This window comes from Halichoeres trimaculatus, unplaced genomic scaffold (genome assembly GCF_033239565.1).
Source record: "Halichoeres trimaculatus isolate MK-OKI-2021-1 unplaced genomic scaffold, fHalTri1.1 fHalTri1_scaffold_9, whole genome shotgun sequence".
Taxonomy (NCBI): domain Eukaryota; kingdom Metazoa; phylum Chordata; class Actinopteri; order Labriformes; family Labridae; genus Halichoeres; species Halichoeres trimaculatus.
In genome coordinates, this window is record NW_027437188.1 from 12,450,554 (window position 1) to 12,470,526 (window position 19,973).

The window sequence follows — 19,973 nt, forward strand, 5'->3', positions numbered from 1 at the left end:
GACCACTCTATTTTCCATAAGTGGCATGTTTGTTTGTTTTTCCCCACTTCGCCACCAGAGGGCATTAGATTATGCACTCAGTCTGCCCTCTAGTCTAGTGGATAAAAAGATGTGAAGAATCACTTTAAAACTGACATTGTCTACTTTCTCACTGTGAGCTGTGCATTGTTTGTAATAGTAAAAGTCAAGTATCATTCATCACTGGATATTTTAAGAAGTAGAAAGAGACTTTCGAGAATAGGTAGGTGAATATTTCCTATTATTAAAAAATGTGCATTGAAACAAGACTTGAGGTCATGAGTTACTTCCTTTTTGTCTTTTATTATTGCTTGTTTTACTTTTTATCTAATCAACACTGGGAGGCTAGCAGTTTATTTTACATATTTTTCTCTCCTCTTTCAATTTGTTGTTCTTCATCAAATACACTAAGAGAAATTTGTTAAATATTTTAAACTACTCTGCAGTAAATATATTCTTTGGTTCTGATTAGATTAACCTGAATTATTAAAATATCACTGATTCTATATTCCTCCTGAGTTTTAACATTTTATTCTCTTGCTTGTATTATATAATTAACAGTACTTTTAACACTAGCTACATGTATTAAATCTATACAGTAGAAAAAGCCTTGCACTTATCTTCTAACAAAAACATGTAATGCACTGAAAACTATTTCCAGATGTCTTTCAGCCACAGTGTAACATATCTATCTAATATATGTGATAAAATATAACAATGCAGAATTGTGAATGGGCAAACAGAGCATCTGAAGCAATGGAATTAAGTCTCTGTCTGCAAATAAACTGTGACTCAGGTATTACTCATGATGTGAGTCAGGATGAATTATAACACAAAGTCTAATTTGGATTACAGATGTTGGAAATTGATAGGAGAAAAAACAAAAAAAGAGGACACAGATGTTGAGTTTGTTCTTAGAAAATCTTTCTGTATTTACATGTTTTGAACAGACAAGCAGTACAGACAAAGAGTGCTTATATACAGAGCAGCACAGGATGTTAAAATGAGTGCTAAAACTAGACGGTATTTACAGATGAAGAGCGGAAAGTACGGACTAAGAACGCGTTTTATCACAAAACCTCTGGTACTCTACACAGTATCACAAATTCCATGAACTGTACAGTTAAAAACCAAAAAATGGTAAATCTACATGAAATCCAATGTTTCTCCAATTGAGAGGCACTGAATTATATATATTTACATTATATATACATATCATAGTGTATAAGCATGTATGTTTTCATACATATATAGCTACCTGTGGTGCAAAAGCAGCAAAAGAAATTAGAATGTATGGAATACAATACTACAACATAAAAGGTTTGTGCTAAATGGGCTGACTGACAAAATAACATTACACCATACATAACTAAGATACTGGCAAAGAAAAGGTGAGCGCAGGTAAATAATGTTCGCTCGCTCTGAAGAGAACAGAAGGTTACTGTCAGTCGATCGAAAACGGAAGAGATTGTCAATAATACTTCAAGTTCATGCAAAGATATAAACCATTAAAATGAAAAAATAAACTTTTCCCTGTTGACCAACCAGCCGTGCAGCTTTCCCTTCATTGAGACTCGGAAGGTGCAAAACAAAAGGAGGGAGGAAGGAAAGGGGGCGGGACTTCCTGTGCGGGTTATGGAACAGAGTTGGTGTGCAGAACGGGCACTTGGTGGGGGGGTGGGGTCTCAGCTTGAGGCTGCTCCTGGCTGGAGGGGCCGCTCACTGTGGCAGTACTAGGTGTAGGAACAGGGGGAGGAGTAGGGGAGGGGATGGAGGAGGGGGCGGTGCTGGTAGTGCTGCTGCTGCTGCTGCTGCTGGTATTCATGGTGCTAGTGCAACTGGCGGCAGGTGTGGCGTTGGGCTCCTCTTTGGGCTGCTTACTAGCGAACTCGGTGATGCTGAAGACAAACTGGAGGCAGCCCAGCTTGATGTAGCTGCCATGGTGGAGCAAAGCGGTGCCCTCCCAGCCGGCCCCGCTGCCACCGATCAGGCTGGAGCTGCTTGCCTTGCAGCTGCATGACGGCTCAGAGCCACCCTGAGGCTGACTACTCATCACGCCGCCAGCAGGGAGCAAACCCACCACTGAGCTTGGACCCTCGTCATCCTCACGCTTCTTACTGCGACCTGCACGGAAAACAGAGGGACAGGATATGAAAAAAACTCTAAAAAGCTCTAAACCATCCTTTCTGCTAAGATAAACTCAACTATTACATCAGCCTACAAGAGTTTTATCTGTGTATCAAACATTCCTATCAACAGGTCCAAGACTGGGTTTTACTTGCTGTGATGATGTGAGACGACTTGACAAACACTAAAAACCATGAAAACAGACAAAGCTTCAACAACAAGTGTGCACTAGAGTCAGGGGAACTCACGGATGATGCCTTGCACTTTGGCCACGAGGCCGCTGGGTGGAGACGGTGAAGCTTTCTCTGAGAAGTCACAGGAGTAGAGGACGTTGTCGACCGTAGTGCCGTGCTCGCTGTAGTTCAGCAGCTCGTAATGCTTTGTGTTCTGAGGATGTGAAGACAGGATATTTAAACACTGCACTACAGAAGCAGGAGCTATCAGGAGAAGAATGGTGACAGGATTTAAAGTTCAAACCTCATCATAGAAAATACAGGCGTGCTTCCCCGAAACATAGTTGCAGTGACCATAGTTTGTAAGGCACACGTCCATGTCAGCACCTTTGGACATAACATGGCATACACAACAGACATGACATGAAATAAGAGTGAGCTGATGTTTTATGAGAACAGGGAAAAAGCTTTTCAAACTTTACTACACTTAATGAGGATTAAACACACAACGGTCTCAAAAAAACAGTGCTTCATAATTGAATGGTAAGCTTTGCTGATTTTAAAGGACCATAAAGTTTCAAAATCACCAGAGCAGCTTAAGAGACACAAACACCCAGATTTCTAACTGCTGCTTGTCTTACCAGATCCTATGTATAAAGTCCTGTAACACATGCTGACTGCTCCTCCTTTTCCTGTCAGAGGATAGAAGACAGCTCGGGCCTGCACCTTCTTCTGACCTGGAGGAGAAACAGCTGAGTTATAAAACTGCACAAATACTGTCAGACCATTCTCTGTCATTAGATCTTTGTTTACTGGATGTGGATGCAGATGTCAGGGAGTTTCTTACTGTCGGGGCATGGTGACGGAGATTTGACGGCGGCGTTTGGGGCTGGGGGAGGGGGAGGAGTGCTGAGGGGTACTTTGGGAGGAAAGAGTTGCTGGATCCTCTGCCAGGCCAGGAGTTTGATCATCTCTGTGTCCAGTTTGTCCAGCTCAATTCCTGCACACGCACAGAAAACCATTAGGAAATTAAAGTAACACTGATATAACTAATGTGACCCTATCATAAATCCACTCAATATTCAGTGCCCACACTTACTTCCATCCTCATCTTTCCCCTCCTTCATGCAGCTGGACAGGTTTGTGATGGAGGATAGAGCGCTGGGCAGCAGAGAGTCTATCAGTCCAGGACCAGAACCCACCTTCATGTCTGTATAGGTGAAACAACGCAGGAAGAACATGTAAGCAAAGAACTGATGAACAGCATGTAGTTTGAAGTTCCTTAGAAGCTTTGTTTGGTAGTTTTGGTGCACAGAAATGACCTCCAAACACTAGAGAGGGCTAATGTGCTAGGTGGCAGTGAGGAGGAAAACATACACTCAATAAGTCATTAGTATCAGAGCCTTGTAAGCTAACGTAACACTGGAGATTCCATTGGTTCAGGAGCCTTGTACCTGGGTGGGCAGGTGACGTCGTCCCCAGCTTGCTCTGTTCATGCTCCGTGCTGCCTTTAGGGGGCGTCTCTGAGCTGGCACTGCTGGTGATGGAGGGTTTCTCCTCCTGCAGTCCTGGCTGGGTGCTGTGGTTCTGCTGGGTCCATATCGTGGGGGCAGTGGGGCTGATTTTCTGAGCGCATATCTCTATCGTGCTCTCAGGTTCCTTTTTCACGGTTTCTGCTCGTATGTGGTTAGGCAGCGTGGAGGCAGGAGAGGAGTCTGAGGGCGTTGGGCTGGGCTTCAGTCTCTGCTGCAGCTCCCCCTGCCTGCAGGAGTCCGAGGAGCGGTTACAGTCTACAGGTCCGTTCGCTTTGGGAGGTTGGTGCTCCTCAGTTAGAGGTCCGTTAGGTTTCCTACAGTTCTGACACGGCGTCATGCTGCATTTACAAACCGCCAGCTCTGACAGCGAGTCATCGGGGGAACTGCAGGGTTTAGAGCAGGGCTCAGGGGAGCAAGTCCTGCCTATAGAGGCTTTACTTTTTACATCCTCTGTTGTTACACAGGATTTAGATTTCTGTTCGGAGCTCCACTCAGGTGACGGTGCTATTGACAGGAGAGAGGATGATGCTTTCTGCTTTGTGGACAGGTGTCGCATGATGCTGCACTGCAGGGCGATGACGTCCTTTAGCCACTGTTAACAAAACACAGGAAAGTTTTACAGCAGAGAAGGAATTTATTTCTGGTTCTAAAAATAGAAAATGCTTCAAAAGATTTTTTATTTTTCATCTGCTAACCTCCTTCTGTTCAGCATCTGTGGTCAGGTGCTTTGAGGACTGATGGTCAGGAACTCCGCTACAAACCAGCTCCAACTGGCGCATCCGTGCAGGGAGCAACAGTGGAGGAGGATTCTGGTACTGAGACTTGATAGAATCTGGCACCTGAAACCACACAGAGGCTGTTACAAAGAAACTCATGCATAAATTAATACCGTAAGGGCCGACTCTTTCTCTTTTTTTGACTGTGTCACATACTTTTTGTATATCTGCATGTTTACTTCTCTCTCAGGCTGCCATCTTGATATTTTGGGGTTGTTTGAAATAAATCATTTGATAACAATATCCTAGGCTCTGGGAAGAAACTGACCAAAAATATTCTGACATTGTCTGGCTCTTAATGGATCAAAAACCTCTCAGTTACTTGAACTAGTCAAAGATGATTCTGCAGTGAGAAACAACATCAGCTGCAGCCCCACCTTAAGGCTCCTCTTGTTGTGCTGGTGTGTGGAGCGTCGGTTTGGTGCGTTCTGTCGGTGCACTCGTCTTAGAAAGTCCAGCTTGACAGCGTGCTGAGACATCCGGTCCTGGAACTGGTCGAAGAGCTGACAGCGGCTGGACAGACTCAGGCTCCTCTGATTTAACTGGAAAATAAAAACAGACACAGAAAGCTCATTAAAATGTTTTAACTTCTAAACTGAAGGCAATGTAAAACAAAGACTATTTCTCTTACCACTAAGTGCTCAACATGGTTTGGACACATCCATTTGCCGGCAGGTAGAGCTGTGAGTGGAGGGTCTAGGCAGTCCATGTGGAACAGGAGGGGACAATAATCACACTGGATCAGTGGAGCCAACCTGCAACTCCTGTGTAAGGGAATAAAGAGCACCCAATTAAATGAGGCAAATCAGGTCTGTTTTTATCTCTCTGTAGGTGCAGAAGTCTCCAAGTGCTCACCTGTTACATGAATAGCAGACTTTGACAGGTAAAGGGACCAAACCATTTGAATCCAGTTCATGCTGAGGCCTTCTGAATGGCTTTCCCAGCAGCTCCTCTTTCCTCCGTCGTTTACTGCTGCCTGGAATTGAAAAAAAAAAAACAGGAGACGAATATGTTAGAAACAATCACACCAAATAACCTAAACCTGGCGGGAGTAAACAAAATAAACATTACATCAACCCAGTCCTGGGATTCAATGATGCCTTCTCACAAGCACAGCATTAGGGTAGAAGTTTAGGACCTTGGTGTGCAGACTGACCTGGCAGTGCAGTGGTGCAAGTGAGCTCGCTGGGTAGCTGGAACTGCGTTGGGTTTCTCTCCATGGCGGCTGCTATTAGCAGCTGAAACGGTCTCTTGAGGAGGCGTGGCGTTGGAGTAGATAATGTAGCACCTTCTAGCTCTGCACCCTGAACGTCATCATCAGCCTCCGCAGCCTCCTCCTCCCCGTCATTCTGCTCTTCTGATGGAGTGGGAGTGGATGACGTGTTGGAGTTTGGAGTTCCTGGACGGCTACTTGGTCTGCTGCTGGTCCTTCGGTCCAAGAGGCGAACCTGGGCTACTCGTAGACCAGGTCCGGCTGCTCCGGCACCTGGAGGCAGACCATCAAGCCGCAGCGGGCCGGCATTCAGCTCCAGCTCCACGGCGGGGGACGAGGAGCGCTTAGAGGCTGGTCGCTCTGGTAAACCATTTGTCTGCTCCAACTTTTGCTCTCGCTTCTGACAGCATGAGACAAAAACAGATAAATCAGCTCATACAGAAAGCAAAGATGTCTCTCAGGCAAGGAGGAAAGATCTGTCACTCACCTTTTTTCTGACGTTACATCGGTGACACATCCATTCCCCTGGAGGAAGCATTTCTTCACTCAGAGGAGGGTTACTGAGAACACAAGATAGATGTTAATAATTAATGCAAAGCTAGAATTATACAACCTTTGAGTAATCATAAAATTGTATTTTAAATATGAATTCCTTTTTTCATGTGAGAAAGAAAATTATTGACACAAATACTTTAAACATGTTAGAGCAGAGCTTTGCTATAAATGTGAAAATAGTTATATTGATTACAACTGTATAACAGTCATCAAAATGATGCCTCCCTGCCTCCATCTAGTGGACTAATTAATGTTTTACGCCTGCAAGTGATGAGCAAATTAATCTAAATTTAATCAGTATTGAAAATATTGTATGCATAACTGGGTTATCCAAGTGTTCATGAGGTAAAACATTTAAAAACACATTTAACTCTCATGTTAAAGGGCACCTGCATGCATTTCTCACGTAATTAGCCACAGTTAATTCAAAGTTAACATGACAGGAGGGTGAAAGCAGTCAGTATTATCAGTAGAATGAATAACAGAAGTGAAGCATGGAGGTGTGATGACTGATGCAGCAGAGAGGACCAGTCTGCAGCCTTAAATCTCCCCCTCTCTATTAAACATGCTCAGATGTAACTGTGTGATCCTGCACATTGCTGCAGCTGTATCGTCTCTATATGACACATGGTGAAGATGAAGCCATTGCGATCATGCCCATATATGGATAACAGTCGTTTCTGTTTAGTCGTTTCCAAGTGACAGTCCAGAATCGACTCCTCCATATGCCAAAGTTAAAAAAAATCGTGTATGCTCTCATTGAACGGAGAGCGACGCAAAGACGCGTCAGAGAAACGCTTCAGGAGATACTCCGTTATAACATACATGAACGTTAACATGATGCCGCGACAACACCGCTGTAAAGGACGGAAGATTCGTGCGCCTTTTTTAGAGTAAGCTGTGTTTTAAAGGTTGGTAAGATGGCGGTGGAATAGAAAAGAGAGCAGTCAGGTCGCCATATTGTAAACAGAGGCAGACTCGACTCCATTTTTAGCAGCAGAGAGCGGCTCCGCTGGCTGCAGGAGGGGAGGACCGACTACAGGCTCAGAGGGCTGCACGCACACGGACACTGTACGGCTTATTAATGTGCCTTAAATCAGCATTAACACATGCAGAAACACTTCATGATCAAAACCGTCTCGTCGAGGAAGCACAGCAAGCGACATCCGACGACACACACCCTCCAAAGAGGGAGGAAACAGCTGAGCAACTTTATGTGCAGTTCGCTCTCAGAACTCCATTCAGTCAACACAAAATGTAACCATTAGCCAGTAGGTTCACAACAGATGCCCCGACCGCAGTTAAATGATATGCGTTTGATTTAAGAATGTGTGCAGATTGATTCGGTACATCAACTTTACAAATTAAGAAGCAGCACAAGGCTCACTACCGCCCTCCTTGGTTGGGTCCAAAAGAGACAACTGAGTGAATATGAGATGTAGCAGCTATTTTTCATATAACAATATCAATTTTGTGGAGAATATAAATGAATATGCTCTTCCATAAAAGCAGCAGAGTATTCATTGTCACATAACTTCTGGACAATGTCTCAAACTAATTTTTGCACAAGCCAAATACTGAACAACTGAAGAAGCATTTTTTTAAAAACATGAACAAGGTGCATACACAAATCAGACAGAACTTATTTAAGTAGGAAACATGACCAGGAACTTTCTTTGAGCTGCTGAAGATGGGATCTGTCACCTTAATAACTGCATGACTCCAACCAGAAGGTTTTGGGTTTTTTAACTTGCAAGTGAATACAGCTTACTAACTCGCTCCAAATATGAGTGCCACAAAAGCTTAAAGCAACTTTCAAAGATTCAGATGTGTAACAGAGCAGGAGAGCATAAAGTTGAAACTCAGCAATTCATCTGGTATTTGGTTGGAGAAACAAGCTTAACATAAATACTGGCTACACTATATTTTCTGCACCGAGTAGGCGTTTTTCATGCATATGAGGGGGTGGATTTTAATCATCATCATCCTGCATTTATACATCTTCTGCAGCAACTGAAAGCAGAAGAACAGCTCCTGCAGATTTTAGCATTCAGCATTCTGAAACTAAACCTCACAGCTCATTGTTTGCTGTGCACTTAGGATGCACTGAAGCGTGCAGAACTGTTCACTGTGCTCTCCTTTGTTTGAATAACTGTAACTTACCAGCACTGGAGGTGGAAGGCAGCAGGGCAGTGGTCACAGCAGAGCAGGTCCCCACCCTCCCGGCAGCTATCGCAGGTGTCATGGTTGGTGGCCCTGCCACTCCTCCGTACGTCTCTCACCAGCTTCCGACTCCTTTTCTCCACCTCCTCGGACTTGGGGGGCGCTAGCAGTGTTTGAATTTGCTGTAATATAAAGTTTAAATGATTAATTTGTTTGAAAATACTGAGCTCTAGTAGGTTTCATTACAACTGATTTGACTTTTATGCACTGAGCAACATTTTTATTAGCTGCTGCCTTTGTTTTAATAAATAAGATCAGTTTCTGTATATATACAAGCAAGAATGTGGCATGCACTGATTGCAGCAACCAGTACGTATCTGTTGAATTGTTTTGATTTTATGATGGAGGCTAGTGAGACACATGTTTTCGCCATCTGAAAAGGTTTGAAATAGTATACCTTTTAAACACAAAGAGCCCTGCTGTCCTTTGAATGCCGCTTACATTTTAGATTATTTGACTTCCTGATAATGAGTATTTAAGTTCTTTGTTATGTACCAGTATTTCTACTTCTGCAAAGGAGTGTTTGGTAATCTGTGTGGGAGTAAAAATTTTATTTTACTGTCTGTGGCTGTAAGTTTGGGTTTGTTTGAGTCTCTAGTCCAGGTGGAGGAAACAATCACAAGTAATTAATAAAAGTCACAATCAGAAATCAGCTTAATTGTCTTCGATAGCACCACAATCAGCTCAGATTTTTATAATCTGAGCCTCTCTTTTAGATGACTGATGGTGCAAATTAAGATACATTATAAAATGAAGGTATTCTGGAAACTATTTCTTATCTACATTGGCTTTAGTGTTTAACTTGCGTTGGCACAGGTTCGGTATGAGTGTTCTCACGTTTAATTTAACCACCTAGTAACAGTATTACCAAAAAATACAAAAGAGTCTGTAGAGGCCAGGGAGCTGATCCAAATGATCTGATCACTGAAAAGAGACGAATTTCTCCAAACTAGCCTCCATTATCAGCCGGTGTTGTTAGGATAGCCTTCGGATAAAAGCAGATCTGATGATAAAACTGCTATTCAAAGAAAATCACAGACATGAACTGTTTTTTAAAGGGGCATTTCTCTTTAAAGAGGCCTGAGAGCAGAGCAGCCTCACCTCCATTAAGCCCCCAGAGGTATCCAGATCGTACACAATCGTCGGGGTCTCCATTTTGTCCCACATTCATCCAGCAGCAGACGGTGCAAAAACAAACCGTGATACAGATGCCTGACCGGCACACAAAGATGAGAGTAAATCCCTCAATCTGAGTCTCTTCTTCAAATGTTTTCGACCAGCGGTGAAGCGATGTTAGCCCCGTTAGCCGGCTAACAGAGCTAACTGTGAAGACGTCAGCCAGTCAAGGTTGAGAAGCTAGCGGTCTCGTTAGCTTGTGTCGCGGGCCCGAAAAAGACAACAAAACCCGCTCCAAACGGTTTAACTACAACATAGGGTTTTCAGCACCACTCTTTAAATCCTCGCGTTGACCCTACATACAGTTTTCTCTGTACAGAGACTGCTCCTAATAGCTACAGAAGCCTCCTGCGGCCTAGCTGTCCAGCCATGATTCGTGTTTGTGCTCCTGCAGAAAGGAGCTCTGTAAACCTGCAAACCTCCGCTCCCATTGTCAACACAGCATCAAGACAACAAATACACAAAGAGTCCGGCGTGCTTCGGTCCAATGCACGGTGTACGGTGGCGTTCCGAAAGAATAGTCCTTAAATCAGGTGTGAAGAGATGCAGATTTGGTTGATGTTATTGTTGTGAAAAAGGCTCTGCATCTACTGCTGCTAGCAACATCCTCTAACAGTTGGCGCAACCGCGAACCGACTGGGGCGCATGCGCAGTGGAACGGATATAGATCATTACGATAGCTTTTAAAACGGAGCGGTGTTTAGTGTCCAGCAGCCGCTTATCTCTGGATTACTTCTAACATCTCTCATATTATCTGCCGCCGTCTTCTTTTTCTGTCAGATGTAACCATTGACCCCCTTTTTCTGCCTGAGCGTCCTATTGACCACTGTTTGTATTGATAGCTAATGCTAACGAGCATATAACTAATTGATAGGCCTACCTGAGTTAGCTTATCTATGCAGCACCAATGATTTTATTTACCTTCGCAGAAGTTAGCATTAAACACCTAATTGATGCCTGAAAACAACAGGCAGCTCATCATTTGCAGAGTAATTGCATTTTTTAATCTGTTGCTGCCATGTTTTACGTCAAATATTTCTTTCTAGTGAACTCGGCATCTTCACAGTAGAACGTGGGTGCTAAAGAAGGCCAAAGACCACCCTCCCCTGTCCATAACTGCTGCTTTACCCTTTGAGTGATTTATTTACTGTTGCATTGGCGTAGTTTATGTGAAATCACCCATTCAACACAACTCTTGGGAAATAGCTAGCTGCTGGAAGATTTTAAACAAATTTTGTTGTAGAAAAAATAAATACTGTAGCAGCATCTTTCGGAGAGGTCAGATTGTTCGAAAATGTAACACTTTGAAAATTTCACAGTTGCCCGTGCATTTTAAGATGATTTGACATTAAAAAACTACACTTATGCACATATAAAGCTTGATTTTGTATATTAGTTTAGATCACCGACAGCTCCCTAATTTGAGGAAGAAATGCACCTCAACGTGTGTTTCCATCTTCCTTGTTTCCCTCCATTGATATTAAAGCACACAATGTTTGAAAAATGTTTTGATTGTGGTGCTCAAGTTTAAAGGAATATATATATTCTATATATAATATATTATATTATATATAATATATTGGCGCTACCCAAGTAGCTGCCTGTTGCAGCAGCTCTCTCGTCTTTGTCCGTTTCTTGTATTTTTTTCGTCTCTTTTTCGTCATCTTTGTATTTGGAGTGGATCATCACTTTGTATGGTTCATTGTCGGTCACGGACACCAAACTTTTTGTGGCTTCGGCGATATTTTTTTACTACTTTTCTCCTGTGTTTGTCTGGAGATCCTACATGTAACCATGGCTGCATTGTTTACATGCGAAATTAGCTGTTAGCAGCCTGTAGCATGTCAATGCCAACTGGTGTAGGGCTTGATGATTTCCCTCGAGCTGAGGAGGAGGCGGTGTGGACGACGTGCTGGTTCTCGGATGTGAGCTGGGAGGTGACGACGTGGACCTGTCCTTCCATCCATCGTTGTTGGGCACGTGGGATCTCGCTCCGGGGGATGGACGAGCTAGCTGTGCTAATCCAGCGGCATCGTGCTGTTCACGGACGTGGCTGACGGAGCAGACATCGGACGCCGCTACACATCGGATGCCGCGACACATCGGAGGAGCTTCGCCTGCTGTGAGCAGACAGGATCCAGGAGACAGAGACTGAACAGACTGCTGGGGAGACTCAGTCCTGGACCCTGTGGAGGTGGAGGCTGGCTGGGCTGGAGAGTGGTTGACGAGTGGTGGACGGGATGTCGTCATCTAATTTCTTATGGACATTTTTGAACTTTCTATACTCTTTCTTACTTTTGTTTTCTTAAATGCTGCGGTGACTCCTGAATTTCCCCTCGGGGATAAATAAAGTATTTTCTATTCTATTCTATTCTATTCTATATATATATATATATATATATATATATATATATATATATATATATATATATATATAGAGAGAGAGAGAGAGAGAGAGAGAGAGAGAGAGAGAGAGAGAGAGAGATGCAACATGATTATTTAGCCTTATATGTTCCAGTTAGTGATATTTTATAGAGTGCAGTGCATACTATAATTTAACAAAAGTCAAAATGTCAGCTAGGACAAATTTGTCCTAGTGTACCCTGTTTGATCCTCAGGGTACACGGACACACAGACACAAATAATTCTTAACTCTCTAAATAATTATTTATTGAGGTGATTAAAAAAAATAACATGCGTTTTCAATCATAATCTTCAATTTAATTTGGCTGCAAAAAATCCTGGTGGATAAAATCAAATTACTGTGATGATGTAATCTGTAGCTCTTACCAGCAGAGGGAGGCAGTAATCCATCTTGACTTGGGTTCACAATTTCAATGTACGAAAAAATTGTTATAAATGTCTCCACACATTATCACTAGGACACTTCAGTTACAGAGGGTTTTGTGGATGTGGCTAGGGTATGGCTAAACTAGCAGCTTATTTGTCATATGAGATCAATTAATTAACAATGTAAAATATTTATTTTTGCTTCCCAGAATCTGCATGTTGAATTTAAATCATATTAAATGTAAAGCATTTTATGCCAGCCAATAAGCTTGAAGTGTATATGCATCAACCTATAAATTTGTGTCTATCATATCTATGTTTTTTAACCTTATTTATATTTTTATTACAGAATTATCAATGTTAGCTGTACACACAGTGGTCAAAATATTCCTTATCTCTCTGAAAGCAAAGATTTGCTGTTCTTCTTTCAAAACAATGGGAAATAATATACATTACTTTAAAAAAATTATTAATTAAAAAATAAACCTGTGAGTTGTCTGAGATATCTGTTAAATTTTAACATTAATCATGCTGATACACATTAATACTAATTTATCATATAGCTGGACAGAAGGAGGCAGTCCTTAGACTGGTTTTACCTAACATACTTCAGGAAGGTCTAAGATGAGTCAATGCTTAATTTGTGATTAAGTGAATGTAAGTCTTAGTGTTGGTAGTGTTGGGCTCATTTACCTGCACACCAGCACACATACTGTCAAGGTTGCTTCACTAAAGCTGTGTATTCTGCAGTGTTTCCCCTCTCAGTTAACAGAACTCCATTAGAGCCTGCTGAGACACACTGCTGCCCTGACAAACACCATACATCATGAGCACCAGATGCATCTCGGTTTCCTCCGATCATGACTTCATTACACAGATAATTATCACTTTTAATGGGACTATTTTCACACGTTCATTAACGCGCACTGTCGCTGATTTCTTTTCTGGAGGCGCTGAGGAAACTTTATTATCACACTGAACTTTTTGGTGAGACTGCAGTAATCACAGAGTCCTGCAAGAATAAATTAGACATTATTCTAGTCAATGCCACAGGAAGCTCCTGCTAAGTTGTTGTTTTTTTCTTTCTTCTCTTGAACAAAAGGAGTCTGGCATCCTGACACAACAACAACAAGAACAAAAAAAAATGTTGTAAAACATAAAGCCTGGCATCTCAGAAACACATTTGCCTACACTTTTTCTATAGTCTTTAATATTCAAGAATCAAACCCTTAAAATGTTGTGAAATACCCCGAATCAATCAAAGTATGCTCTATTTTTTAAACTTTCAATAAAGGGAATTCCTGATACACAAGTAATCTTTGATGGACACAGCACAGACGCATAAAATCAAACGTGATCTTTTTCTGAACAATAACTTTTATTGAAGATGTTTGTGATGTAGCTCAGTCCATAATTTATGTACAATGAATCAAAAATAGGTTAATTGTTGTCATTGTCATCACACCAGCTTGCATGAATACATATTATCATAGGACAACATATTAAACTGTGTTTGACCGGTAGTCACGGTCTCAGACACGATCTCCACACAGGCAAAATGAAACAGCAGTTTCTCTCTGTGAGCATTTTCCTCTTTGCCTTTCTGAGAGACAAAAGTGTGAGGTGTAACGAAACAAAAATGAAATGGAAATTTAAAGCTAAACTGATGCTGATAAACTGTGAGGAAAACAAAAGGCCTTTTCTTGCAATACTGCATGAAGCCTCAACTCATAAAATCAGCATTTTTATTCACAAAGGAACAGGAATGATTCTGTTTGAAGCTTGAAGTTTACGGATAAAATATTTAACCTTCATTTACTACTTTTTAAAGAACTTTTGGGAAACACAGTGACAGTGAGGTGAAAGATTTATGTCTAATATGTTTCATACAGAGCTGGAGTTGGGGTGCATTTAGCCTAGCTTGGTATTAACGCTGGAAACAAGGGAAATGACAAAGATCTAATTGAGCACAGAAGGCTTCTTCCTTTTAGCATGTCACTGAACAAGAGGCCTAAAATGTTCAGCAACAGTTCTTGTTTGACTCGAATGGAGGACAGAAAGTCTGAGACATGAACCTGGTTGAAAGTTTGAGCAGAGAGATTTTTTTTCAGGTGTTGTTTACAACAGAGAATCTGAGGCCTATGACAGAACAACAATCAGAGACTTAGAAAATATCCAAATGTAACAACTCCATCCTTATGCCTGACTGTTTTGGATGTTGTATTCACCAAGGAATGAGCATGTCTCAATTAGAGTTTTTATTTTTCTATGTATACAAAATTAATCTTATTTCATGTCAATAGTATTGCAACTTTGTTTCTGTTACCTCAGAGAGTTTTTTTTATTTCTGTAAGGTGGACTTACATATTTTTTGTTGTTTGATAATAATCCTACAAATGGACAAAGCAGAAATAGCTGTTTACCAAAGACTTAGAGTTAGCTTTAACATCACTAGTTGTTATTATTATTTTTTTCCCCTCAAATATTTTAAAGCCTCCTGGTCTTCCAGTTTTGCTTTTCTGGAATGGCTGACCACGTCTCGACAGGGGGAGCTAGAACAGGGTTAGGCTTTGCAAATGTTAATTACAAAACTAGTGCTAATATCAAGGGGCAACATCCAGTTTTGGAAAATCAAGCCTATTGAGAAGTGCTTAAAGTTGCTGTTTGTTGATGGTCCACTTGAGGTTGGCTGCAGAAAGACCGGAAACTACATACACACCAAGCCAAAAAAAAAAAAAAGTTTTACGGCATTAAAAAACATATTTACAGCCTGGTTCAAAAGTCAGCTCGGGTCTGAATCTCTAATTTCACCAATGGCACAAATTGTATGAGGAGTGTTTCTTTCTAACCCCGTGTTTAGAAGATATTACGATCACACGTTTGTCCAATCAGAGGCACAGCTTACATGACTGACAGGTCTGACACCCTTTCGGTGTTAGTACAGAGGCTCAAAGCCCGCCTCTTGAGCCAGCATTTTCAATACAGCCCCTGACAAAAACTGGCCTTTTTACTCTGTTTAGGGACCAATGTGTGACATCACAGTCCATGGCTGATACCAGCTTGATTTTAATGGTGCAATTGCATTAAACTGTTGGTTTAATAAAAATGGGGATGCACAACCAAGCCATGCACTAAAGCTTAGCCTCATCTATCACCTATGTGACTCTAATTGAGACATTAACATCAGGCTGAATTCAAGAAGATCTGAAACTGGAAAATGCGATGGGAAAATGTCATCCAATCAGCGTTCTCATGACTGACTTCCACATTTGCTTCTCTCCTTAAGAAGTGAGGCTTCTTTCCCTTGTTTCCAGTCCTGCGAAGCTAGGCTACCTTTGTAAAGCTCTGGACTTATTGACGCATCCTCTAAGATTCTCCTTTAAATAAAAACAATTTGCAGGAGTTTCATTGTGGGGCATTCTGTGATAAAAGCAGAAGCTGCTGTGTTTCTGAGACTTCACTCCTACATATCCCATTAGCCTATGAGTGCCGTCTTTAACTGGTGTTGGCAGACGTATAGTGTGTAGTGTACATAACATAAAGCATCCTCTGTGGTTATATGCACTTAATGGTGTCAGCTTCACATTATTCCCTCTGCTTTCTGAGATTGAACGCTGCACCGAAAGTCCTCAGGATGCGAGCTCAGGATAAAAACTGTACAAACTGCTGCTGCCGGACCGTCACTGTGGAGGAGCTAGAAAAATAATCCGGTGGTCCAGCCTTTCCAGGGGCGGTGTGGTGTCCTCTGCTGGGTAAATAAAGGGAGTGTACAGAGAACGGAGGGACGCAGGGAGGGAGGGAGTCACTGAAGGTGTGAGTGTGACAGACGCTGAAAGGCCGGCGGGCTTCTTATCTGTCCATACTGAAACACACACACACCAGGTCTCAGATTGAAACCTCGTATTCTCTGGTTTCCTGGTGAGAGGACAGAAACATGAGGTCACACACAGAGATAACTTTTCATTCATCAATGCACATGGAGCACATTACCAACACCCTCTCCCCCCTCCATCCAGGAGGTCAGTGTCACCTAAAGTTTCAATTTCATTTTTGCAACAAATTAAAAGTTTCTGTTTTCAATGCTTCATCACAAAGGATAGGACTAACTCACCTCATTGTTCTTCAGGAATGATAGCATGCAGGAAGAGAAGAAGAAAAGATTTATTACCAAAGCCTGGAATGGTGATCAGAGCAGTTTGTGTGTCTGGCTCTAACTTCTGACACACAAACTGCAACACTGAGGTAAAAACCGCAAAAGCTTGGGGGGGGGTTTACTTGACGAGTCGGAGTAGTTTTGCAAATCATTTGTGTTGTTACATCACTACAGGAGCAAATCCAGATCACCTGGTTGCTACAGAAACCATACAGAGGCTTTTTGGCCTCCGCGTCCTCAGGGCTGCTCAGCTAGAGGATGACTAAAGTGTTTATTTATTTTTCATTACATGAGACCTTAAAGGTCTAAAATACTTCAGATCATCAGCAGAATGTTTAGTTTCAATGACTAACCTGGTGGATTGTCAGAAATCTCTGGTACAGCAGATTTATTTCTCTAATGACTCTTTCTCAGTGATAAACCCGGCTGTTATCCTCCTGGCTGCCTCTCTTCCTCTCGCTGTCTCACGGGGATTTGGTATCTCATTTGGAAACATTCCCCCAACAAAGCTCGAACAACTTGGAGAATTTCCATGCCTGAGTCCTGCCAGCAGCTTTGAGCTGAACATCAAGGACAAATTATCAAACTGGCTCACCGGGGAATTCCCTGAGGTTTGAGAAACCTTGGAAAGTGGTGGACTCTTTTTGACCCATGTCTTGCACTCTCCATGACCAGCCCTGCCTCTGTCTGTGCCCTTGTGTGTCTGTGATGAATTTTTCCAGTGTGTATGAAGCACAATGCAGTCTCCACATGACCCACAGTTCACCGTGTGTCAGCTCAATAAGTACAGCGTACTTGGAACTTTTTTGAAGCTCGGTGCTCTGCCTGGTCTGTGATCCTTTGATTTCTAGAACATGACATAAGCTCCAAAAAATCTTTTATCCTGATATCAGCGTTTCATATTTCCCTTTTTAGGAAGATTAACATCAACACAGATTATTGCCACTAGTCCAGGCCATAGACTGGACTGTAAAAAAATGGATTTCATCTTGCTCAGCTTGAAGCGAGGTCACCACAAAAATTGTTCCCCCTTGTGGCTGGCTGCAGTTAAGGTGAAAAAATCCAACTCTCTAGTCATTCCAGATGGGCTGTGGTCAAACTTAAAAAAAATCATTCACCACCTGTTTCTCACGTACAAATGTTGTGGTGATATGAAGATATCATTTGGCTGTCTTGTATTCAAGTCCTCTTTTTTCTGAAAAGTTTTGTTTTCATTAGTTATACGAGGTTAAAAACAAGGTTTTACATCACGTTTAACAATGATTGTTTAACAATGATTAACAATGATTTTCTTTTGTGTTTTTTTCGGGATTGTAAAATATGATAGGGGGGGTTGAGTCAACAAGTGATTAAACTTGCAAAAGAAAATATTTATATATGTATATATTTTTTGTCACTCAGCTCCACTCAGATCCTCCCAGAATCCCTCACAGTCTCTACTGTGCAGACTCTGGGTGCATAACTGCTTCAACGGCAGGGCCTGTGACAGGGGGACTTTGGCTTTAAAACCGTACAATGGTAAATGGGGGAGCCACGCTGTCCACTCTATATACAGTCTATGGTCTAGGCCTAGTCCACCAAATATAACTGAATTACTTCTACTGATATTTGAAACACAAGAACATGTTTTTTATATGACTAGTCTTTTCAATAATGTCATTGTTTTAAAGGAAATGCAGAGGTGTCTTCCATCAGTTTAAGCAACATTTCAATTATGGGATAAAAATTCAACAAAATTAGATAAAAAAAAGAAAAAAAATATGATTCTCGATTCTTATCCTTGACTTCTTATTTGGCACTATGAAGTCAGTGTCCCACTGTGGCCAACCTGTGGCCACAAACTCTGACAGAAATCTGGGTGTCATGATTGATGATCAGCTGACCTTTAAGGTTCATGTGGCCTCAATTGTTCGATCATGTGGATATGCCCTCCATAACATCAGGAGGATCAGACCCTACCCGACACAACAGGCCACACAGCTTCTGGTACAGGCCCTTGAAATTTTCATCCACTACCGCAACTCCCTCCTAGCAGGTCTCCTTGCATGTCCATTTCAACCTCTGCAGATTACCCAGAATGCAGCAGCGTGTCTGCTGCATATCGTGTCTGGTCTTTAACCAGCCCAAAACAGCATGTCATGCCGCTGTTAATCTCTCCATCTCTCTTCACTGGCTTCCAGTGGCAGCTCAATTCAAATTCAAAGCTCTTCTTCTGGCTTACAAAACATTGACAAGAACGGCTCCTGCCTACCTGGGGTCCCTTATCCAGGTCTACACTCCTTCTCACCCATTACGTTCTGTTGAGAAAGATACCCAGTGCTCCCAGCCCAGCGTGGCTCCAAATCACTAGCCAGACTCTTCTCCTCTGTTGTGCCCAAAAGGTGAAATGAATTACCTAACTCTATATGATCCACTGAGTCCCTTTCTACTTTAAGAGATGTCTAAAGACTCATCTGTTCAGGAAACACTTAGGCCCTTAATCTGACCCCTTTCCTCTTTGTCCTCAGGGGTAGAATGAGTCAGAAGATCTCAGACCCAGATCTTAGTGAATATTTAGCACTGATCATTGAACACTGTTGAAGGTTGAACTAGATATTTGCAGCAATTTTTTATGGTTAGTTATGGCTACATCATTCAACATAAGAAAAAAAAAATCTTCTTGCATCTAATGGCAGCACCTGCAGCCAAATAACTTGTAGCACTTTGTTGCACTAAGATTTTCCCTTCTGTCTAAATTCTTGCTTGTGTTTTACTTCCCTTTGGACAAAAGTGTCTGCTAAATGAAACTGTAGAACAGAGTAATTACAACTGGAACAGGCTGGGGTATCTCTGACCCCCCACAGTGCAGAGGAGAGTGACATAATTTGTGCTTATTTGTGCACGAGGACCCATCCACGCTGAAATTAATTCTATGTTGCTGTCAGAATAAGGCTGCTGTGATGTTTGCTGACAGGAGAGAGAAGCTGTCGACCCTCTCAGACACGCACGCAGACTAAAGTTCACGGCTGACTCACCGTTGTCTCCTGGACTGTGTTGTCAAACGTAGATTCTGCAGAGATGTTTTCGTACGGTAAACTGGAGGACAAGGAGAGCCGGAGAGGCTTGTTCCTCTGAACCCTGAGAGCACACAGACACAGAATCACGTCAGGAAACAGAAAAACATCATCCTGTTCAGTTATTCACAAGCACTCTCTGCTGTGACTCATCATGTGTTTTAAACTCTTCTCTGAGACG

At 42.1% G+C, this 19,973-nt stretch overlaps 2 protein-coding genes across 4 annotated transcripts in view; both read right to left on the bottom strand.

Annotated features, from left to right (window-relative positions):
* Nucleotides 1-934: 934 nt before the first annotated feature.
* On the bottom strand, nt 935-10,455 carry phf12b (PHD finger protein 12b). 2 transcript variants are annotated; one of them, XM_074680049.1, is made up of 15 exons: nt 9,722-10,455; nt 8,561-8,742; nt 6,330-6,402; nt 5,786-6,239; nt 5,485-5,605; nt 5,261-5,393; nt 5,007-5,171; nt 4,549-4,692; nt 3,773-4,445; nt 3,418-3,528; nt 3,166-3,318; nt 2,960-3,055; nt 2,623-2,705; nt 2,394-2,532; nt 935-2,142 (listed from the first exon to the last, which is right to left on the bottom strand). In XM_074680049.1, the coding sequence occupies exons 1-15, from the start codon at nt 9,785-9,787 to the stop codon at nt 1,652-1,654; spliced, it is 3,084 nt and encodes a 1,027-aa protein (XP_074536150.1). In that variant the 5' UTR covers nt 9,788-10,455; the 3' UTR covers nt 935-1,651. The 2 variants fall into 2 exon arrangements, with proteins under 2 accessions (XP_074536150.1, XP_074536149.1); XM_074680048.1 differs by having other exon boundaries at nt 5,786-6,242; nt 9,722-10,454.
* Nucleotides 10,456-16,279: 5,824 nt separating this feature from the next.
* LOC141797635 (seizure protein 6 homolog) overlaps nt 16,280-19,973 on the bottom strand; it is a 213,183-nt gene continuing 209,489 nt past the window's right edge. Inside the window, exons 17-19 of one of the 2 annotated variants that reach the window (XM_074679206.1) lie at nt 19,754-19,856; nt 16,698-16,706; nt 16,280-16,501 (exon numbers count right to left, since the gene is read on the bottom strand). In XM_074679206.1, coding sequence (XP_074535307.1) covers nt 16,472-16,501; nt 16,698-16,706; nt 19,754-19,856 — 142 coding nt within the window. In that variant the 3' untranslated portion in view covers nt 16,280-16,471. The remainder of the gene's footprint in view (nt 16,502-16,697; nt 16,707-19,753; nt 19,857-19,973) is intronic. The other variant, XM_074679207.1, reaches the window with a different exon arrangement.